Source organism: Muntiacus reevesi, chromosome 1 (assembly GCF_963930625.1).
Source record: "Muntiacus reevesi chromosome 1, mMunRee1.1, whole genome shotgun sequence".
Lineage (NCBI taxonomy): Eukaryota > Metazoa > Chordata > Mammalia > Artiodactyla > Cervidae > Muntiacus > Muntiacus reevesi.
In genome coordinates, this window is record NC_089249.1 from 20,469,557 (window position 1) to 20,493,268 (window position 23,712).

General features: G+C 47.0%; 2 protein-coding genes across 2 annotated transcripts in view; both read left to right on the top strand.

The window, feature by feature from the left end:
- Positions 1-23,712, top strand: part of LOC136170656 (apolipoprotein L2-like) — a 103,176-nt gene that overhangs the window by 69,680 nt on the left and 9,784 nt on the right. The gene's annotated exons all lie outside the window — the stretch shown is intronic.
- On the top strand, positions 5,222-10,240 carry LOC136159301 (apolipoprotein L3-like). Its single transcript, XM_065921367.1, has 3 exons — positions 5,222-5,252; positions 6,567-6,690; positions 9,436-10,240. The coding sequence occupies exons 1-3, from the start codon at positions 5,222-5,224 to the stop codon at positions 10,238-10,240; spliced, it is 960 nt and encodes a 319-aa protein (XP_065777439.1).

Below are 23,712 nucleotides of genomic sequence, written 5' to 3' on the forward strand. Positions count from 1 at the left end.
ATCTAAGGCAGTCAACAGGGAGGATGGGATTAGCTCAGGGTGGGGCCTGGTGGGCAGGGTGTTTGTTTAATCTGAGCAACCCAGATGGAAGGGCGTTCACTTTCCCTTTTGCTTCTCCAGGTATAGCTGGGCCCAGAGGATGTGTGTGGTTTACTGCACAGCTGGTGGCTGCATCTGCAGAGCTGAGAACAACTGGATCTAGTTCACACTCGGCCAGAGGAAGACTCCTGGGTAAGCAAGGGAGTAGGACCCTGCCCATCTCCGCATCCTCAGGACAACCATCTGAGAAAAGGATGATTGTCACTAGTTGACAGAAGAAGGAAACAGAAGCTCAGAGAGATGAGGTCACGGCCAGAGGGGCAGGCTAAGCAGGGGCAGAGCCTGGATGTGGGGGCAGGTGTGTCTGAGGGCTTCCTCCCACCCCCGAGGCCCCTAAACGGTGCAGAGGGAGGTCAGACACTTGCTCAGGTGGGCTCAGCTCAGGATGGGGACTCTGAGATGCGAGCGGTGATCCCAGAAGGAAGGAGGGTGTTGGGGGTGCTCAGCCCTTTGGGAAATCTGGAGAAAGCAGATGGGTAGAGGACAGGAGAATGAAAGCCTCTTCTCCTATGGCCTGGCCACCTTGTGGCTGCCCCCAGGGTGGGGAAAGAGTTCCTTTTGAGATACAAGGAATCCAGGTTCATTACCACCCTGTCTCTGAGTGCCTGCTCAGTGCCAGGTCCTAGAGGGAAACTGAGGCCTGAGAGGGAAGGGGCAGGAGACCAAGTGGGGAAACCAGGGCATTGCCTTCCTGTGCTCTCTGAGTCTTCAGCTCAGGGCTGCCCATGATGGTTGATCACGTGTGGGGAAGATGGTCCAGATGCAGGAAGTGAGAAGGGCTCACTACACAATGTCAGCATTATGATCCTGGTTTTGCAATATAAAATGAAAAGTCAAACTGTAGACACACTAATGTAACAGGAGGGGATAGGCTTAGATCTATGTGTTTAGACAGGCAGAGATAAACTTAGGAACTTTGGGGTTATTAAAATCATATTCCTGGGACTTCCTTGGTGGTCCAGTGGTTAAGACGACCTGCTTCCAATGAAGGGATTGTGGGTTCAGTCCCTGGTTGGGGAATTAAGATCCCACATAGTGGGCAGTCCAGCTAAAAAGAAAAAGAAAAAAATAAAACAGAGGGTTCAATTTGATCAGTTTACATAAAATTAAAGAAAATTTCATTCCCTACTTACATACCAGTGTCAGAAGGCCTGGTCTTGGCCTCGACCCTGCCCAGGGAGAGCTGTGTGACCCTGGACAAGCCACCTCCCCAGGGAGTGTTTGTTCAGTTCTCTTACCCACTTTTAAAAGCTAGTTTCCGTCTGCTCATATGGGTTTGTAGCTTCTCTCTGTGTTGGGGATATTCACCATTATCTTCTCTAAGTATTGCAGACACTGTCTCCAGATCCCTTGCATTTTGATTTGGTTTACAGTGTCCTTAGCAATTTCTAATTTTTAAGAGGTCCAATGGTTTCTGGGATTTGTATCTTGGTGAGACAGTTTTCCTCAAGTTAGCAGTATTTTTCCAGTATGTTTTGCATAATGTTTTCATTTCTTTCATTCGGGTTTACCTTTAGATCCCTTTAGATTTGACTAAGTGATTAGAGCTTTTTGTTTCTTCTTCTTCCTCTTTTTCTTCCTTCTTTTTTCCTCCCCGCCTTCTTTTTTTCTCCTCCTCCTCTCCTGCTCTCCCAGACTCCCTACCTTCCTTCCTGCATGTCTGCTGCTTTATTTCCTTAAAGAAGGATTTACTTAACAGGTACCTACTGCAGTGAAAAAGGAATACACGCTTTTGTTCTGCCTTTAAAGGAGCCTCCAGTGCAGTAAGGCTTTATTCAGATTTTAGCAGGAGCCCATGTCTTTCCACAATTCTCTCTTCCTCTTTCTCCTCCTGTAAAAATGTCATGGCTGGAGTAAGGAAACATGAGGAAATACAGGTGTTTCCTGCCACCTGAAAGTACAGTATTCCTACAAAAGCTTTCCTAAACCAAGATGGCATAGTGTGAAGAGGATGTAGGCCTCACTTCACAGTTTAGGGGCAGAGGGTGATCTTTTGGAAAGCAAGGGACACCCATAAATGGAAACACTCAGAAATCTGGTGGCCCTCTCTGTCAAAAAGAGCTTTTATCAAGACAGATAAGGAAAACAAATGGAATTACCCAACTGCAGGTAAAAGAAGTGTGGTACTATGTCTTCAAAAGTTGGTGGTTTCATGTCCCAGTAATGGGTCCCACACTCCGTATTGTAGCCAGAATGTGTCCGGGAGGGTGGAGGGAGCTCCAGAGGTCCCAGAGCAGGAGGAACAGCAGAGAAGAGACAGGGCCCCTGCCCAGTGTTGGGAGCTGCAGGAACTCCACACAAACAGACCCGCAACCAGGAAAGTGCAAGATTCCAGGGGTGACTGGACAGGAACTGGGGGAGAGAGCAGGGGAAGGAGGCTTTGGAGTGGGAACTCTAATTTCAGGTAACATTTCACCTGGTGAGGCAGGTGGGGAGAGGCATTTCATGGGGAGGAGTAACCTGAGCAAAGGCCTGAGAGCTGGGGGGGAATCAGAGTCCAGGAAGCTGGGAATCCTTCAGGCCCCTCGACCAGGCCCTGAGAAGGCAGGAGGGTGAGGAAGACAGGAGTAGGAGCATCAGGAGGGCCTGGTGATAGGCTAAGGACTCTGCACTTGATCCTGCCCTAACCCCTCCTTTCGCTGCCCAAGGTGGATAACTTGTAGCCACATGGAGGGAGATGTTTGGTGAGAATCTCTGCCCACATGGAGGGGAGGCCTCTGCATCTGGCCACATAGTTGGGTGGGGACAGTCTTTTCAGGCTTCTCCTCTCTCCCACTGATAGGCTTTTTGGGAAGTGACCAGTCAGAGGCTAACAGAGGAGGACACCCCGGATAGTAATCCACCAGCGGAAGTACTGTCCAGCATCCTCACCCAGCTGAGGCCCCAGTCAAGGGTCAGGACCAGGACAAGAATGGGAGAGAAGTTCAGAAGGATGAAGTCAAGGGTCCAAAGGCATTTTCAAGTGTTTGGCATCATCCAGGATCAGCCCTTTCTGCCCAAGCTCTCCTCCTCTCTCTGCCTTGGCTCTTGGTCCTTGTGTTTCCCAATTTCAATTGGCTGCTCTGGCTCCTGGGGTCCTACAGCTTCGAGGCAGAGAAGGAGACAAGGGACCAGCCAGCTCTCCTCTCCCACATGCCTGGAGGTGGGCCTGTCTGCATAAATCCTCTCCCATCCACACAGTCAGTGCCCACAGCCTCTGCCACCAGGCATACCCCTGGTAATCAAGCGGATGATTACTCATCTTGAGGGGAACCCTGGACATTGCAGATGGAAGGTGATAGAAAGAAAGATTCTAGGATCAGATCTCAGGTTAGAGGGTTTGTGGGAAACTCTAAGGAATTTGGGCCACTCTAGATTGGGTGCTGTAGAGAATGGCAGGGGCAGTTTTACCAATGATTGTGTCGGTAACTCTATCTATGGAGAGGGGAGACCAGAGCAAGGATAAAGGTGCAATTGGTAAATAAAGAGCAGTCATAATTTTCAGCCAAGGGAGGGAGTGTGAAGACTCTGGTTGTCTGCCAACACCAACCCTGCTTTTAATTACTATATTGTTAGCAGCAAAGTGAGAAGAAGCTGGGTATGGGATCTTGAGCCCAGAGAGTGGGGTGGGACCCAATTCTTCATGAATGAGGTTTCTGACTTTGGGCAAATCACAGAATATCTATGCATCAGCCTCCTAAGCTATAAACGGGGATACAGTGGTACACACCTCCTGGTTATCAGAACAATATGGATTATAATTTATAAAGTCTTAGATTAACTACCAGTACAGAACAAAATCAGAAATACAAGCCACTCTCACAAATAGCTGTTACTGTAACTATAAGGACCTTTACTATCATTTCAGTCTGGTCTCAGGAAGAATACTTAAATAAGTACTCTTTTGCCTTCTTAAAATACTGCCTAAGTGTAATTAACACGCTTTCTATTCTCATCTCCCAACAAAGATAGTCATAACTGGAACCAAAAGACGTTTTCTCTATATAAAGATCTGCTATTTAAAAAAATAACAGCGAACTGGCAAGACAAGGATGGACACCATACATACGATATGTGTGAATGCAAATTTGTACAGTTTGTTTGCATAACAAAGTAGCTTAAGTATGAAAAAATGTTAGGTGTTGATACCCTTGGATCCAGTCATTGTACTTCTAGAAACAGTTTAATCAAAGAATTTTAAATGTAGGCAAAGTTTTATGCAAGAAGAGTGTTCTTTGCACTATTATTTACATAAAGAATTTAAAACAGCCTGAAGTCCAACAATCAGGAGTGAACAGCAGAGGACACCATTCAGGTCCTCAGCTGACCAGGGAAGGGCAGCAGGGATTGGAGTGGGGCTGGTGGGACTCCAGAAAAAAAGGTTTGTGGGATAAAGTCTATTGCAGAAGCGAGGAAGATGTGGGCTGTGAGAGCTACAGCACCGGGAACTTTATCAAGGCAGAGACATGAGCACAGGGTGCATGACATCATTTTGCAGTAAAAAGTCATTTTCCGATTAACATGCATCCACAAATAGACATTTTTGTACATTAAAGCAAGTAGAGCTTTAGTCATCACAAACCTGGGATTTGGATCAGAAAGACTTGGGTTCAAGGCTGGGCTCCAGCAGAAATGGGAAAACTTGGGCTGACCTAAGTTTAGGTGAGTTTCAGGAGCCTGCATGTCATAGACAGTGGGTCAATATCACCTATAACCAATTAGTAATACAAGCGTTCCCAACCTCATGTAATTTCCAGAGTGTTCCCTTCCTGCCTGTTCTTCTGTCTCTGGTTTTATTGCTCCTGTAACTTCGCAGATGGCTGTCTCCTCTCTGATTATCCTCTCCTTGTGCCCCAACAGGAGAGCAGGACTCTGGCTGCGGAGGACGGTGGGAGGATAAGTAACTTTCCTTAACAAGTGATCTGCAGAGCCCAGGGGACAGAGAACCACGCTGGGTTAAGTCCCTTGTGGCGCTGGTGGCCGCCCCAGGGGAACCTGCCAGAGACCACGCCCCTCGCTGCTCCCTACAGCCACTGCTCACGCGTATCAAGCCCACAATCTGTTTTCTCTTCCCCGAGGGTGAAACGATACCTTCCAGCCTGACACAGACGGGTGAGATCTCTGAGACCCTGCTGCTGCCACCATGAGCTCAGAAGATCCCAGGCACCGCTCAGGTAGTCAGCCACCTCGTCTCTGGCAGGTTCCTACTTGTGACCCAGAATTGAGTGTGGTGCCTCCAGGCCAAATTAACCTGCCAAGTAATCAAGAACCAAGAAAGGCGTGGAGAAGCATCCCCCAGAGAGGCAATGGGGAGTCCCCTAACACTTGCTGGTCTGTTCCCACAGCCTCTTTCCTGGTCCTCAGGGAGCCACATACAAGATGCTAACTTCCGCCCCCTACCTTCTGACCCCCTGCTAATGACTCAGAAGTGAGGCCAGGACAGCCCATGGAGGGGGCGGGCACAGCAGAGGAAGTCTCCAAGGCCAGGTGGACAGGGAGGGGAGGTCCCCTGGAGCTTCTCCTGCCCTCTCCCTTGGTCCAAGCCTCCTTCTGCTCCCAGACCCTGGGCTGTCAACACAGATGCTGTTTCCTCCACCACTCGCCCTGCTGCCCACCCAGCGGTTCTCTGAGGGTCAGCGGACTCTAAACTGACCCCCAATCTGGCCTTTGCTGCCTCCCACACAGGCCTCCCAGATCTGGAGCACCTTACCTGACCTAACCTGTAAAATGAGAAGGGTATTTCCCTATGTTGTGATGAGACCAAATATAATCTGTGTCCAGGGCCTGGGCCGGGGCGACCACATAGCAGGTCCTGCCTAGTGTCGTGCTGTCCCCCCTACCTGTGTTAGCTCCAAGTAGAAACCTCTCCCCTTCTCTGAATCCCCTCTCCCCTGCGGAGTGTTAGGGCCCCTGCAAGCGCTCCCATGATACACACCTGATTACTAGGTGACTGCCTCAGACAGGCACTAGTTCTGTCGTTCTCAAATGCCCACGCAGACACCCAGGTGCTCGGTTATTTCCTCAACCCACACCACCCTCATCAATCAACACACAGATCTAGTGCTGTGGCTTCCCTCCCCATGAGCCCTGAGTTCATTTTTCCCTTAGTGATGCATGAGAAAAAGAAAACCTATGAAAAGTGAATACTTCAGGGAAGAGAGAGAGAGTGGAAGAGATCTGACGTCTCTTCATTTAAAGAGGACACTGGTATCACTGAATTAAGGCCCCACACTTAAGGCCTCATTTCACCTAATTACTGCCTTAAAGCCCCCTATCTTCTAATACAGTCATTGCAGAGTTGGTGGGTCTGGGCGTTAACCTATGAACTGGGGCTGGTGCATACAGTACCCCTGAGACCCCAGATAAATCCATCAACAGCATGCCAGATGAATGCTGCTCAAAAAGGTGAACTTTAACCACTTATACTCGATACCGTTTACATCACACCACAGTTTATTTGAATCTTCAATTTTTATTTTTCTGTCTAGAGAGCCAAAATTTTTTTGAGGATGTCATTGAGTATTTCCAGGAGAGTGTGACATTGGAACAACTGCAATTCCTGCTCGAAGAAAAACCTTGGGAGAATTTTTTGACTGAGGCTGGTTTGTCCAGGTAACCTTGCAGGTACACCAGGAATGTCACCAACATGCCCCCAGGAAGATTCTCCCAGGCTAGTTTTCTCCAGGCAGATCCTATGGTTGGGGCCGAGAATGTTCCTCCTCAAGATGCTATGTGGAATGTTTCCTCCGTGTTGTTTATTGGCAGTGAATGACGTTAGGTCAGAAGAGACAAAACCTGGAAGGAAAGGCAGGTTATATGACCTTGGACAAGTTACTGAACTACTCTCTGCTTCATCATCTGTTCAGTTTTATTGTGAGGACCCTGAGATCACGCACGCAAGTGCTTTTCATGATTGCTGACACAGAGTAGGTGTTGAATCAATGTTAATTTTAAAATAAGCTTGTTGGGAAGAATCAGGGACCTTCTTCCTGGAGATGAGAACCAAGAAGGACTTCCTTTGGGTCAAGTCAGAAAATCCTGACCCGAACATCATTTTGTGTTCCTGGGAATTGACTAGAACTCTTTCATTCCCCATTTTAGGAATTATACCAACACTGGAGGTTCCTGCTGGCTAATAAGGCAGAGAGGCTGGAGGGGAACTGGTTAGACCTGGTGGGATCCTGGATCTAGCCCTGCCCAACTCTGAGCCTGTGGGTTTAAGACTTTGAGTCTCAGATTTTTTATGTGTTATGTGTCCAGTGGGAATAGCTATTCAATCTGATGGATTGTGGTGATGGCCTCTGAGTGAACTGTAGGGTCAGAGGTGGGGAACCAAGTGCAATCATCTCATCCAAAGGCCCAGGGAGGCCTGGAGCAGGGTCAGACCAGGGGTCAGGGTGGAGCAGAGGGTCCAGGTTGTAGGACTAGTAGGCAGGCTTGGGCAGCAGGGCCAGGACTAGAGTGAGGAGAGTGGGCCCCAAGGACACAGAACTGAAGGGGCTGTGACTCTAACAGAGGTCCCAGGAGTGGGAGCGGGGACATTTCTTCCCTCCCTAATGGGATCCCCTCAAGCTGGGCTAGAGGGCCCTGGGTGACTGTGTCCTTCACACCCTGCCTGGGACCTGGGTTCTCACTCCATCTGGGACCCTCTTCTAGTCTACGTGGAGCTGCTCCGACAGTGGGAAGGCCGTGTGGTTCAGTGAACCCTCCAGGGTCATAGTAAGTGGCTTTGATGTGTGTCATTTGAGGGATTCCGAGGAGCCTCACGCACCCCCACCCAAGAGGAAATGCTTCCTCCACCAGCTGTGCAAGTGCCAGTCTCTTCAGGCTCAACCACTCAGATGGGCGTTTCCTCACGTCTCTTGAATCTTTATAGGTTCCATAAAGTTGCACATGGCCTTGGGGTGCAGGCTCATGAAGCTGTCAGAAATTAACATAAAACCCCTGAGAGATCAGGGGTGCTGGGTCCTGGGTCAGGAGTCAGTGAGGTGGGCTGGAGGGGCCACGGGGGACAGGGCTCACAGCACATCTCCTGCTTCCCAGTCAATATGGGCTTTGGACAGACCCAGTGTCCTTCTGCTGAGAAGGCCAAGGGTTCAGGCTTGGGTGAGAGCAGATACCAGGCAATAGGATCGTTAAGGGTCCTTCTAGCTGAGTTTTGATTTAAAATAAAATTCTAGGCACACAGTTAGCCAATCTGAAAAGTATGAGGACACAGTGCTGGGACTGTCCTTACATTTCCCATCAAGGGCAACATGGGGGATCCCACAACCTCCCTCAGATTGTAGAACTCCATAAAAGGATTCACAGACTCACGTAAAGCTTCAGGATCCCAGTTATGGTCTATTACAGGGAAGGATGCAGTTTCCCATCAGCCATAGGGCAGAGTCTAGGCGGGTTTCTCACACGAAGCTTTCATTGTCCCCAGGATGCGTTACTGTCCTGGATTCAGTGGGGCAGGACACATGGAGCACTGCCCGCCAGGAACGCTCACCCTATTTAACAACAAATTACCCTGGCCTGTCATCTCCAGCCCCTCCCAGAGGTCAGACTAATGCCCTAGAGCCCAGCTCCTCCAGAGGTCAGAACTGATACCACGTGACCCAGAGGCCCATCACATGTCAACTTGTCAGACTGTCCAGAGGCCAAAGTCCCAGGCAGATGAGGACATTCTTATCAGCCAGAATATTTTGGGGGCTTAGGGACCACATCCTAGCAGCCAAGAGCAAAAAACAAGAGGACTCCTCACTACACACTAAAGTCCTTGAATGAAGGGATTTCTGCTCTAATCCCACTTCTCTTTGTTTATCTGTGAAGTTCCCATTTTACACACATTCTGGAAGTGATGGTATTAGTCAGCCTTTGAGATGTCTTTATCAAATATTTCTCTTAAGTTAAAGGTATCCTAAGATGACCTTGGCTTATTTATTCCATGTTTGAATAAGTGCATGGAGCACTAACAATATCCAAATGAGGGTTTAAGGTTGGCAAAACTTTTACATTAGTAAAATTCTTGTGATTTACAATAAAATCTCTGTGGTTTATCCTTCTGGCCAACTCTGTTATCTTAAAATGTAAATTATGGGAGTAGGTCTGGTGAAGTCTTTACAACCTCCAGACATTCTTTGGATTCATTGGATAGTATATAACTCCATTGCTAACAGTAGCAAGGGGGTGCTATTTCTACCCCCTTCTGATATCTATATCAGAAGCTTTCTCTATCTCCTTTATACTTTAATAAAAACTCTATTGCACACACACACAAAAAATTTCTGTGGCTTATGCAGGATAGAGCTTGTTGAGCCTGCTTCATAGAGAAGCAAACTGTCTTTCTAAGGCTTTAATTCACTGTTACAGGGAAGAGGCAGATGTACTACGTGAACATCTGATCAAGCTACAAACAGAATTGGCCAAGGAGGACCAAGACAGGCTCCAAAACTATCAGCAAGAAAAGGAGAGGTTTTTGAAGGAGTTTCCTCAGGTAATACAGGAGCTAAAGGAGAGCATAAATAAGCTCTGTGAGCTCGCAGACAATGCTGACAAGGTGGACAGGGACTGCACCATCTCCAATGTTGTAGCCTCCTCCACTGGCGTTGCTTCAGGTGCCCCAGGCTTCCTTGACCTGGTTCTGGCACCCTTTACAGAAGTCCTCAGCAGACTCCCAGTCATTGGACTAGAGCTGGGAGCAGCAGCTACTGTAACAGGTGTGTCCGCCAAGGAGGTAGAAAATGTAAACATGTCATCAGCAGAAACCCAGGCCAGTCTCCTTGATACAGCCAAAATAATTTCCTATGGAAGGAATCTCTACGAAGTTAAAGACTTTGGGAGTCATATTCGTGCCATCAGGGTGGCCAGAGGCAACCCTCAATTAGTAGCCACTGCTCAGCCCTACCTAACCCCCGGGCGAGTCTCTGTCCAAAGTTCCCAACAGGTGAGAAGACATTTCGGAGGCACAGCTCTGGCAGCGACAAGAGCAGCCTACATCGGGAGTGGAGTCATGTCAGGTATATTCTTTGCACTGGACGTGTACTCCCTGGTGAAAGACGCACAGGACTTCCAGGAGGGGACAAAGACAGCATCGGCTGAGAACATGAGGCAGAAAGCCCAGGAGCTGGAGACGAAGTTGGAGGAGCTCACCTGGATCTATGAGAGTCTGCAATAGGGCCCGCTGGTCACCCCAGAGCAATGCAGGGACCGGGGACATGTGCAGGGTCACGGGGAGAAACCACTTGTTTTGGACTAAAGAAGACACGGAGGGCAGAATAAGGGAGAGACAGGGAGATGAGCAGTGAGAGGCCAGGGATAGGGGAGCTTTGAAAATGGGAGAAAGCCAAAGAGTTAGGATTGTAGAGATCCAGCACAAGTAGCAGGGTCTCCTCTGTCGCCCTCCCCAGGGTTTGATATTCCAGCAAGAAGGGTTTCCCCTGGTGAGGGTCTCTAGCCCTACTTCGCCAGCATCAACTCACCTTTGAACTCATTGGGTAGTGAGTTGTTTGTTTCCATATTTTATTAAAATATAGTTGATTTACAATATTGTATTAGCTTCAGGTGTATAGCAAAATGATTCAATTATATGTGCATCTATGAACATATTTATCCTGTTTTAATTTTTTATAAGTTCTTAAGTTCAGTTGAGTTCAGTCACTCAGTGGTGTCTGACTCTTTGCGACCCCATGGCTGCAGCACGCCAGGCCTCCCTGTCCATCACCAATTCCTGGAGTTTACCCAAACATGTCCATTAAGTCAGTGATGCCATCCAGCCATTTCATCCTCTGTCGCCCCCTTCTCCTTCCACCTTCAATCTTTCCCAGCAACAGGGTCTTTTCCAGTGAGTCAACTCTTCACATCAGGTGACCAAAGTATTGGAGTTTCAGCTTCAGCATCAGTCCTTCCAGTGAATATTCACGACTGATCTCCTTTAGGATTGACTGGTTGGATCTCCTTGCTGTCCAAGGGACTCCCAAGAATCTTCTCCAACACCACAGTTCAAAAGCATCAATTCTTCAGCACTCAGCCTTCTTTATGGTCCAACTCTCACATCTGTACATGACTACTGGGAAAATCATAGTTTTGACTATAGGGGACTTTGTTGGCAAAGTGATGTCTCTGCTTTTTAATACACTGTCTAGGTGGGTAATAGCTTTTCTTCCAAGAAGCAAATGTCTTTTAATTTCATGGCTGCAGTCACCATCCACAGTGATTTGGACTTCAAGAAAATGAAGTCTGTCACTGTTTCCATTTTATCCCCATCAAGGAGGTCTGCATGAAGCCAAATTCTCTCCCCACTCATGGAAAATGGAGAGATGTGGACACAGCAGAGTGGGCCCCAGAGTCTCTGTGAAGGAAGAATTCAGGCAGCTTTCCGCCGAGGTGGGGCTGTTGCAGAAGTGAGTTGACACTTGATGCCAGTCGCAGAGGGTCCCCATTGGCCCCGCCAGACTCAGCTCCCTGTGGCCCCTAGGAACTCGGGCCTTGAGCTTCCTTCTTTGGACAAGAGATAATTGATGTTTATGACTCATCTCAAGCTAACAGGGAGCATTTATGGAAGGAAAGTGTCAGGGAATGTTTAACAAGAGGATTCCTGTGTGCTGTTTCCTATCTCCCTTGAGCCCTCTGCTCCTTATCAGTCCATGGCTGGTGAGAGGAGCAGGCAAGCCTCTCCCAGGATGGAGAGCATAGAGATGGGATGCTTGCATAGGATTTCCTTCATTAGCTTTTCCATTTGGTGAAAGGGATTGTTTACGACCCTCTTTTGATATGGATCGCCTTTGGCCTTATGGCCTCTATTGCTTCTTGCTTCCTTGATAACTTGTAAAGTCTGGTCTCTTGATTTTATCTGAAGAAGCTACCTTGTATTACAGTATATATACTCTTACAGAATTCAATAAAGCACACTTGTTCCATCAGAGCTTGTGTCCCCGTGTCTTTCGCTCTTTCTGACTGATTCCCTGGAGAGCGAAGGCTGGCTGCATAACCCAGGGAATATTAGCCTCCTTCCTTCTTTCACTTTCTCATCGTCACCTCTGGACCACCAGGTTCCTGTCCATTAAAGGACCCCAACAGGAAAGTACATGTTTAGACTACTGGAAGGTTAAGGATTTCTCTTCCTGTAAGGAAATGGCATAGTCCAGAACACAGACCGACCAGCCAGTTTCCCCATTTGGGGGCAAGTCTGAACCTCAGTTTTCCCTGGTGACATTGAGATAGTAAATGTTTCCATCACAGGGCTGAGATGGCTTGCTCAATGGTGTGTGTGAAAGTGTTTTACAGACTGTAAAGTGTTCAGGTGCTGCTATGTTTTCCCACAAAGGTTCAGCTTTTTAACAAATTGTTTTCATTTTTTAAAATCATCAAATTTACCATTTTACCCACTTTTCAGTGTACAGGTCAGTGGTATTAAGGACACTCCATCATTGTACACCCAGCATCACCATCCATCCACAGAATGTTTTACATCAAAAATGAAACTCTGTCCCAATTATAAACTAATACCTCATTCTCCCTCCTCTCCACCCCTGGCAAGCACAAGTGTGCCCCTGATTTTTATGAATTTGACTCCTCTCAGGACCTCATGTGAGTGGAATCATACAATATTTGTTCTTTGTGATAGGATTTTTTTTCTTTCTTTTTTACTTCCTGTGGTAAAATATACACAACATAAAATGTACCACTTAACCATTTTTAAGTGTACAGGTGAGTGGTATAAAATACATTCATCTATTTTGCAGCCATCACCACCATCCATCTCCATATTCTTTCTTCCTGAAACCTGAGACTCCTCTGGACCGTGACTCCCGCTCCCATAGCCCCTGACAACCACCACCCTACTTTTTGTCCTTATCCATTTGCCTACTCTGCAAACCTAATAAAAACAGAAAATACAATAAGTTTCTTGTAATTGTTTTATTTCACTGAACATAATGTCTTCAAGGCACATCCAGGCTGTAGCACGTGTCTGAATTTTCTTCCTTTTAAAATAATTTTTTTAAAAAGAACTTTCTTCCTTTTTTAAGTGAGTAATAGTCCGTGGTATGCATAGACAGAATTTTTCTTATATTATTTTTCTTTCTTCCTACTTTGGCTATTGTGACGAGAGCAGCCTGGCAGTGAGTGGCCGAGACGCGTTCCCTTGAGGTCACCTGTGCTGTCAGCCTGGAGGGGATCCCCTGTGCTCTGCCCCCTGGGGTCCACCTCCATCAGCAACTCTGATGACTCTAAAGCCCTCTGGTCACATGCTCAGTCTGAAGCTCCCTACTCACTCCCACTGGTCCTATAAAAAGTGACGAGGACAGGCAGGTGCGTCGCTGTAGCCATCCTGGGGTACTTCTCTTGTGATGTTGGGGTTAAGTGAAGCCCAATTTTATCATCATTAAATCTTTAGGATCTTGAAATGGGTGGTCTCAGCTCATGCCCCTGGGTTGAAGCCTTGCTGAATCCTCACCTGATTTGAGTCTGTAGCTCCCGTGGCTGCTCTCCCATGGGCTTGTGTTTATTGAGCCCATGATGGGCTGGCGTCTATTAGGCGTTCTCAGCAGAGGACCTTCATGACAGCTGGACACAGTCCTCTGGATTAGCTGAGTTCTGTACCTCAGGGAGGTTTTGCTTAACTTCCAGACAAACTCATGCTAGTGGAAGAGAGAAGAATCACTAGGAGGGAGTTTACTGGGGAAAAAATGATTTAAAGGAAAAAAAAAAAGCAACTTTAAACAAGGAGTGGCGTTTCCAATAGGCAGTGATAACCTTGGTTTGAATCTTGGCTCCTCCCTGAGTTGCTGGAAGAAAGCCCCCTCCTCGCCCCTGCCATCAGCTACCCTACTGCAAAGATAGGTCAGGTTCCTGGTCGGTAATTGTAAGACCAAACCGTAGAGTGTGGTCTTCATGGAGTAACACCCATCACTCCTCTGTCCCTCCCTCTAAGATGGGGAAGGTGGTCATGATGACTGGGGCCATTTTCTGGGATGAAACAGCCCTGAAGGATGGGCAGGTGGGCCTCCATGGGGGGTCCAGCCCCACTGCTGCGCCTTGTCATTGGGGCAAAGAAGAAAATCTACCAAGACTCTCAGGCTGTAGGACCTTTTCTTCTGTTTCTTTATCTGAAAAATGGAGCCGACACTTCCTAGACATGATGTGAGAGTAAAACAGGAAAGGTGTGGACAGAGCCTGCACAGAGCGGGGCTAATTTCAGCCCTCCCTACACTTTGGCTCTTTGCTCAAGAACCAAGCAGAAAATAAGACTGGTTTTCTGTTGTTGACTTTTGAGTTGCCAGATCACTAGCCTTCCTGTAAAGGTCCTCCATTTCAAGAAAAGAAACTGCAGCTAGAAATAATCCAGGGTAGAAAATAGCAGCATGCTCTCAGCCCTTCCCACAAACTTTCCATTCATTCAAATGACCTTGACCACCAAGGCTGGGTCTCCTCAGGTGAGTTGCTGGGACCGGAAGGCACTAGTTCTGTGCCTGTCAGCAGGGCCAAGTCTAGAAGGACTTGATCAAAAGGAGTGGAGGTGGGGAATGGACAGAGAGGCTGAGGGGTGGCCTTCGGCCCCTCTCCCAGCTACCAAGGGAGCAGAGCAGTGATAGGGGACTCTGCAAGTGAGGTCCTGGAGGGCTTCTCAGTGGAGGTGATACCAGACTTTGGCTTTGCAGGGTGAGTATGATTTCTCCAAGTTGGATGCAGCAGGTGTACCTGGCAGAAGGACCTGCATGAATAAACCCTGGAAGGCACAGTGATGTGACCCTCAGCAGCAGCAGTATGACCAGTATATGGTGAGGAGCTGGTGTGTTCTGTGCCACGTGCTGGTGGCATGAGGGTGAATAAAGCAGGCAGGCTGGTGAGCGGGTGGGTGGGGAGGACTGAGGGGGTGGAGAGACAGCCATGGGTGGGGCAGTGACTCGCAGTGTGTTGGTGGCAGGTCACCTTCTAGGAGCCGAGGCAGGGGGGGTGTGTCAGAAGGATGTGGGCTGTCAGGGCTGGGCTTGTTTCCCTAAACGGGCAGCAGGAGGGTGGGAATAGTTCTGGGCAGGGGCTGGTGGGGGCAGGGTGATGGTAACTTGAGCCACTCAGAAGTGAGGGTTTCACTTTCCCTTCTGGTTCTCCAAATATATATGGGACCGGAAGGTATGCGTTGTTTATTGCAGAGACACCCAGAAGGCAGCTGCATTTGCATAGCTGAGAAAAACTGGATCTTGTTCACACTCAGCCAGAGGAAGTCTCCTGGGTAAGCAGCAGGGGGTATGACCCCTGCCCATCTCCTCATCCTCAGGATAAATGTCTGAGTAAACCTTGATTGTCACTAGTTGACATAAGAAGGGAAATGGAAGCTCAGAGAGGTGAGACCATGGCCCTAAGGGCAGAGACTGGATGTGGAAGCAAGTGTGTCTGACAGCTTCCTCCCACCCCCGTGGCCCCTAAAGAGTGCAGAGGGAGGGAGACACCTGTTCAGGGGGTCTCAGCTTGGGATGTGGACCCCTGAGACACGAGCGGTGACCCCAGAAGGAAGGTGTGTGTTGTGGGTGCTCAGTCCTTTGGGAAATTTCAAGAAAGTTGACGGGATGGAGTAGGGCAAAGCAGCTAGAGTCCTTCCTCATTGTGGCCTGGCCAACTTGAGTCTGCCCCTGGGTGCTGTGCTGAGGTTGGTGGGGTTTTCTTTTGAGATACAAGGAATCAGGTTTCATCACCCACCCGGTCTCTGAGTGACTGCTCAGTGCCAGGTCCTGGGGGAGAAAAAAAGGCCTGAGAGAGGAAGGAGAGGAGACCAAGTAGGGAGATGCAGGCCTTGCCACACAATGCCCACATTATGATACAGGTTTTACAATCTCAAGACAAGAAGCCAAACTGTAGATATATCAGTATAACAAGAGGGGCATGAGATTAGATCTATGTGTTTATAAAGGTAGAGACAAACCTAGAAATTTCTGGGGTATTAAAATCACATTCCACTCCCCTCCCTCACATACGCATGTCAGAAGGTCTGAACTTGGCCTGCACTGTGTCCACGGAGAGCAGTGTGACCCTGGGCAAGTTGCCTCCCCGGGAGTTGTCTGTTCACATCTCTTACCCATTTGTGAAAAACTGCATTCAGTCTCTTCATGTGGATTTTAGGCTCTTTCTGTGTTGCGAATGTTCATCTTTGTCTACTATAAACATTGCAAACAGTGTCTTCTGGCCTCTCATTCTTTTCTAACTTGTTTTGTGGCATCCTTTTGAAATATTCAGTTTTTAAGAAGTCAAATAAATCAAACCTTCCTTATGGCTCCAGCAATTATGTCTTGATGAGAATGGTTTCCTCAACTCAAAGTTATTTTTAACATTTTTTCTAGCATGTTTGTAGTTCTTTTTCTTTTCCATTTTCATTTAGATCCTTTGGAATTGATTGATTGCTTAGAATCTTTTTGTCTCTTCCTCTTTCTCTTCGTACCCCACCTCCTTTTTTTCCATCTTCTCCTCCTGCTCTTTCAAGCAGGACATGGTTAAGTGGTACTTTTCTCAGTCAAAGAGTAGCACACCCATTTCTGTGCTTTCCAAATTGCCTCCAATGCAGTCGGGAAATGACTCCACGCTTCTCCCCTCAAAGTCCCAGGCAGCAGTTAGGGAGCAGAGAGCGAGAGACTGGAAGAAGCTGGGCCCCACACCCAGCCCAGACCTGGACTGGACATCTTATGGGAGCGGGGATTTAGGAATGTCCTGCTCGAGTCTTCAAGTCTCAGGATAGGATATCAGATTTGGGGTAAGCCTCATGTTTTCCCACAGGTCTCTCTTCCTCTTTATCCTCTTACAAAAATATCATGGCTGGAGTAAGGAAGCATGAAGAAATGCAGGTGTTTTCCTGCTACCTGAGAGTACAGTCTTCATACCAAAGCTTTCTTAAGCCAAGATGGTGGAGAGCATAGACCATGTAGGTCTCACATCCTCTTTTACCGGCAGAGGGTGATCTTCCGGGAAACGATGACATGCCCATAAATGGAAACATTCAGAAATCTGATGACACTCTCTATCAGAAAGAGCTTTTATGAAGACAGACAGGGGAAACAAATGGAATGACTCAACTGTGGGTAGAAGAGGTATAGTAACATGTCTTTGAGGATCTGGTTGCTTCATGCCCCAGTAACAGGTCCCACACCTCATGTGTTAGCCAGGCTGTGCCCAGGAGGGTTGAGGGTGCCCCAGAAGCCCTGGAGCAGGAAGAGCAGCAGAGAAGAGACAGAGCCCCCGCCCGGTGCTGGGAGCTGAAGAAACTCCACACAAATAGACCCACAGGCAGGAAAGTCAAGATTCCAAGGGAGACTGGAAGGGTTTAGAGGAAGACAGCAGGGGCAGGAAGCTTTTGAGATGGGCCTCCAAGGACAAGAAACATTTCACCTTGTGAGGCACATGGGGAAAGGCCTTGGAAGGGCAGCCTCAGCGAAGGCCTGGAGGCTGGGGGTGGGGGGGGGGGAATCAGAGTCCAGGCAGCTGGGAGTCCTCCAGGCCCCTCCACCAAGCCCTGTAGAGTCAGGAGGGTGAGTCAGACAGAGTTGGAGCATGAGGACAGCCCGGTGATGGGCTAAGGACTTTGAATTTGACACTGTCGTTACCCTTCCTGTCCCTGCCCATAGAGTATGAGCTGTCCCACGTGGAGGAAGAGGTTTGGTAGAATCTCTGTCTGCCCACATGGAGGGAAGGGCTCTGTGTCTCGCCATGCAGTTGGGCAGGGACAGGCTGCTCTAGGTTCCTCCCCTCTCCCACTGGCAGCCTTTCCAGGAAGTGACTAATCAGAGGCTAATAGAGGAGGACACCCAGATAAGAATCTGGCAGAAGGGAGAACCATCCAGCATCCACACCCAGCTGAGCCCCCAGACAAGGGTCAGGACCAGGACAAGAATGGCAGGGAAGGACAAAAGAATAAGTCAAGGGTTTGACGCATTTACAAGTGTTTGACATCATCCAGGATCCAGCCCTTTATGCCTGAGCCCACCTCTTCTCTCTGACTTGACTCTTCATCCCCATGTTTCATGATTGCAATTGGCTGCCCTGGCTCCTGGGCTCCCACAGCTTCTAGGCAGAGAAGGAGGCAGGGGACCAGTGAGCTCTGCTCTCTCACCTGCTTGGAGGTGGGCCTGTGTGAATTCTCTCCCACCTACGCGGCCAGTGCCTCAGCCTCTGCCACTGGGCACACTCCCTAGTGAGCAAGCTGATGGTTACTCTTCCTGACGGACAACCCTGGGGATCGGAGAGAGAAACTGTTAGAAAGAAGGATGCTAGGATGGGGCTCAGGTGAGGGGATTTGAGGGAGACTCTAAGGAAATGGGGCCACTCTAGATTGGGTGCTGCAGAGAATAGGGGTCAGTTCTACCAGTGTGAGTCTCAGTAACTCCCTGTATGGAGACCAGAGCGAGGATAAGGTGTAATTGGTAAAGAAGGAGCAGTCATGCTTTTCAGCCAAGGTCGGGGGCAAGGAGTTGGTGAGGGTGCAGTGATGAGTGTGTGCTCTCCCCTTCGCTCCTGCTCTCAGGGTGACCCTGTGTGAGGCTGGAGTTCTGTGAGAGCCTTTACATCCAACAGAAGAAGAGCATCGTCCTGTTGTGACACCAGGCCAGCCTCAGGATGTCAGGGCTTGTTCTTTCTTTCTCAATCTTTTATAAACATTCATGTTAATAAACAGAAAGGAATATACCTATAGACTTCAAGACTCCTCTTCTTTATAAACTTAATTAACAATGAAATATTTCCCATCGTACTTACTCTTCTTGGCAACTAAGAAGGAAAAGAAAGATTCGAAGTCTTTGTGACCCCATGGACTATAGCCCACTGGGCTCCTCTGTCCATTGGATTTCCCAGGCAAGAATACTTGAGTGGGTTGCCATTTCCTTCTCCAGGGCATCTTCCCAAACCCAGGACTGAACCCATGTCTCTTGAGTCTTGTGTCTCCTGCATTACCACTAGCACACTTTTTAACCTTTATGTCTCCCTTTTTGATCACACTTTATTTAAAGTCCTCTCCATGGAATATTATTTTGAACTCACAGCCTTTCACAGACTCAGCTTGGCCCAGTGAAACATCTTTATAGTAATCACTATCTTTTACTATTATTATTTATGTGGGTGCCCCTTCTGACCTTCTCTGATCATCTTCAAGAGCATCCTTGCCCTTGCAGGAGCAGAGATGCCAGCCTGTGGGATCCACCTCCCCTGCAAGGGGTCTTCCTTCCTTTGAGTGGACAGAAGCCCGTGTGTGTACATGTGGGTGGGCAAGAGGCTGCTGGACAGTGTGTCTGTTTAGGGTTACTGTTCATTCTGATTATTCTGGTTAAACCCCAGTTACCATCCCTACTTAGAGAATTTAAAGGGCTTCCTTAGTAGATCAGAAGGTAAAGAATCTGCTCGCAATACAGGAGACCTGGATTCCATCCCTGGGTTGGGAAGATCTCCTGGAGGAGGTAATGCCCACTCCAGTATTCTCGCCTGGAGAACTTCCTCCAAAAGAGCTTGGAGTGCTACAGTCCCTGGGGTCGCAGAGTCAGACACTGTGAGTAACTAACACTTCCACTTTCACTTTTGCTTTCTAAGACAACTGGTTTCATCAAAAGGAATGTGTCTCCCATACTGACAGCTGTCACAACAGGAGACACACTTATTTCTTGTTGGCATTTAATTCAACTGCTTCCATCATCTTGAGGGTGGTGGCACTAGAAACCACCCCATTTTGTGGGTTACTGACTGCTATAAAGTGACCGCTGCTGTCTTAGAGTTAAAACAATCCAGTCCTAAGTGTATATGGTTAAACAGATCAATTTGTACAGAGGGTTCTGCTCATTCCTTCCCAAGGAAAAGCTTAGATAGTTAATCAATGTCTTTAAATGATATTACTACATTGGGAGGCGGAATGGTGTGAGAATGTGTCCTCAGGAGACAGGAACCTGGACTTGGATTCTGGCTCTAGCACTAGCTGTGTGCTTTGAGTAAACTGCTTCACCTCTCTGAGTTTCAGTTGCTTTTCTTATAGGATCATTGTGAGAACTCAAAGGAAGTGAATTCATACCAAGCAATTGGGAAGGTTCCTTGTGCAAAGTGGGGAGTCATCAACCACAATAGCTAATCAATATTCAGGGTTGCATTTTTCTTTTTCTTGACTTCAAAATTTGGTATTATTTACTTACTTCTGACTGGGAAAAATAAGGATTCCATTTATTTTTTTACTTTTTCTTATACCTTTCCCCATCTTCTGTTTATATCATTATTTCACTAACTTGATATCTCCCATTAGGAAGCTGTGTACTTGTAAGCATCTTATTTACATCTTCATTTGTTATGCTTTCAACTGGACCCACTATTTCTTGATTCTCAGCTTTGTAAACTGAGATATTAATTCTCCTCCTCCCTTTAGTGCTTCAGATGCCAAATTCTAGAAGTGTATTTTAATTTTTATATTGATTAACAAGTACATTGATCAGGGAGGAAGACTTTCTTATCTCTCCTGGCTATTCTTTGGAACTCTGCATTCAAATGGGTATATATTTCTTTTCTCCTTTGCCTTTCGCTTCTCTTCTTTTCACAACTATTTGTAAGGCCTCCTCAGACAACCATTTTGCCTTTTTGCATTTCTTTTCCTTGGGGATGGTCTTGATCCCTGCCTCCTTACAATGTCACGAACCTCCATCCACAGTTATTCGGGCACTATCAGATCTAATCTCTTGAATCTATTTGTCACTTCCACTCTATAGTCATAAGGGAGTTGATTTAGGTCATACCTGAATGGTCTAGTGGTTTTCCCTACTTTCTTCAATTTAAGTCTGCATTTGGCAATAAGGAGTTCATGATCTGAGCCACAGTCCGCTCCTGCACTTGTTTTTGCTGACTGTATAGAACTTCTCCTTTGGCTGCAAAAAACATAATCAATCTGATTTCGGTGTTGACCGTCTGGTGATGTCCATGTGTAGAGTCTTCTCTTGTGTTATTGGAAGAGGGTGTTTGCTAAAACCAGTGTGTTCTCTTGGCAAAACTCTGTTAGCCTTTGCCCTGCTTCATTCTGTACTTCAAGGCCAAATTTGCCTGTTACTCCAAGTGTTTCCTGACTTCCTACTTTTGCATTCCAGTCCCCTATAATGAAAAGGACATCTTTTTCAGTGTTAGTTTTAGAAGGTCTTGTAGGTCTTCATACAGCCATTCCACTTCAACTTCTTCAGCATTACTGGTCGGGGCATACACTTGGATTACTATGATAGTGAATGGTTTGCTTGGAAACGAGGAGAGATCATTCTACCGTTTTTGAGACTGCATCCAAGTACTGCATTTCAGACTCTTGTTGACTATGATGGCTACTCCATTTCTTCTAAAGGATTCTTGCCCACAGTAGTAGATATAATGGTCATCTGAGTTAAATTCATCCATTCCAGTCCATTTTAGTTCACTGATTCATAAAATGTCCATATTCACTCTTGCCATCTCCTGTTTGACCACTCCCAATTTGCCGTGATTCATAAACCTAACATTCCAGGTTCCTATGCAATATTGCTCTTTACAGCATCAGACTTTATTTCCACCACCAGTCACATCCACAACTGGGTGTTGTTGATGCTTTGACTCCGTCTGTTCATTCTTTCTGGAGTTATTTCTCCACTGATATCCAGTAGCATATTGGGCACCTACCGACTGGGGAAGTACATCTCTCAGTATCCTATCATTTTGCCTTCTCATATGGGAGTGGAAAAGATCAATTTTCATTCCAATCTCAAAGAAAGGCAATGCCAAAGAATGTTCAAACTACCACACAATTGCAGTCATTTCTCATGCTAGCAAAGCAACACTCAAATTCTCCAAGCCAGGCTTCAATAGTACATGAACCATGAACTCCCAGATGTTCCAGTTGGATTCAGAAAAGGGAAAGGAAACAGAGATGAAATTGCCAACATCTGCTGGATCATTGAAAAAGGAAGAGAGTTCCAGAAAAACATCTGCTTTGCTGACTATGCCAAAGCTTTTGACTGTGTGGATCACAACAAACTGTGACAAATTCCTCAAGAGATGGGAACACCAGACAACCTGACCTGCCTCTTGAGAAACCTGTATGCAGGTCAGGAAGCAACAGTTAGAACTGGACGTGGAAAAACAGACTGGTTCCAAATCCGGAAAGCAGTACTTTTCAAATATACAAATATACAAAGGCTGTATACTGTCACTCTGCTTATTTAACTTATATGCAGAGTACATCATGAGAAACTCTGGGCTGGAGGAAGCACAAGCTGGAATCAAGATTGCCAGGAGAAATATCAATAACCTCATATATGCAGATGACACCACCCTTATGGCAGAAAGTGAATAGGAACTAAAGAGCCTCTTGATGACAGTGAAAGAGGAGAGTGAAAAAGTTGGCTTAAAGCTCAACATTCAGAAAACTATAATCATGGCATCTGATCCTATCACTTCATGGCAAATAGATGGGGAAACAGTGGAAACAGTGTCAGACTTTATTTTTCTGGGCTCCAAAGTCACTGTAGATGATGATTGCAACCATGAAATTAAAAGACGTTTACTCCTTGGAAATAAAGTTATGACCAAACAAGGCAGCATATTAAAAAGCAGAGACATTACTTTGCCAACAAATGTTCATATAGTCAAGGCTATGGTTTTTCCAGTAGTTGTGTATGGATATGAGATTCAGAATATAAAGAAAGGTGAGCTCAGAAGAAATGATTCTTTTGAACTGTGGTGTTGGAGAAGACTCTTGAGAGTCCCTTGGACTGCAGGGAGATCCAGCCAGTCCATCGTAAAGGAGATCAGTCCTGGCCATTCATTGGAAGGACTGATACTGAAGCTGAAACTCCAGTACTTCGGCCACCTGATGAGAAGAGCTGACTCATTTGAAAAGACCTTGATGCTGAGAAAGATTGAGGGCAGGAGGAGAAGGGGACGAAAGAGGACGAGATGGTAGGATGGCATCACCAACTCAGTGGAGATGAGTTTGGGTAAACTCCAAAATCAAGACTTGAACATAAATAAATTTACCTTAAAATAAAAAAAATCAAACAAAGGAGTTTAGACTTTTGTGTTATTTTAATACATTTTTAGAGCTAAGTTGTACCTTGTAGCTGCACATGATTTTCATCGAAGCTTTAGTTTTTCCTGATGTTTCTAATTGGCCTCGTTTTCACCCCTTGCACTGCTTATCTCCAACATTTCCTCCATTTCTTTGGAACTGTGCCTCATATGATACCAAGTCCCCTGTCCCCACAGACTCTGGACTTCTTATCCCATTCTGGACTGGTTTCTCTCTAGGTCTGCTGCATGCCCAGCTGGGATCCTTGGATTCCCTTCCCTCTGGGTTGATGTTCCTGATTTCTGGATCCCATGTCTATCTCTCTCATGGGTATCCTTTATCTTCCTCCGTAATTATACAAACACACCACCTGTTTTTTTTGTTTTTTGTTTTTTTTTTTTTTTTTTTTTTTCCTGCAATTCATTCTCAACTAGTTTTCTGAAAAGTCTGGTGAAGAGTGAAGGCTGCTGTGAATATGGGATGGGCCATGATGTTGGTAAACTTGTCCCTTGCTCTCCCCTCGGCCTCCCTCTCATGTTGATCCCTCTCTGGGACTCTGCCCAACAGACCGTTCCTCTCTCCTGTCAGTTATGTCTCTAAGTATGAATACTTTTTAGGTGCAA

Coding starts and splice junctions, on each gene's coding strand:
- LOC136159301 (XM_065921367.1), top strand. CDS start 5,222: ATGAGCTCAGAAGATCCCAGGCACCGCTCAG. Junction 5,253..6,566: donor AGATCCCAGGCACCGCTCAG/GTAGTCAGCCAC, acceptor TTTTCTGTCTAG/AGAGCCAAAATTTTTTTGAG. Junction 6,691..9,435: donor ACTGAGGCTGGTTTGTCCAG/GTAACCTTGCAG, acceptor TCACTGTTACAG/GGAAGAGGCAGATGTACTAC.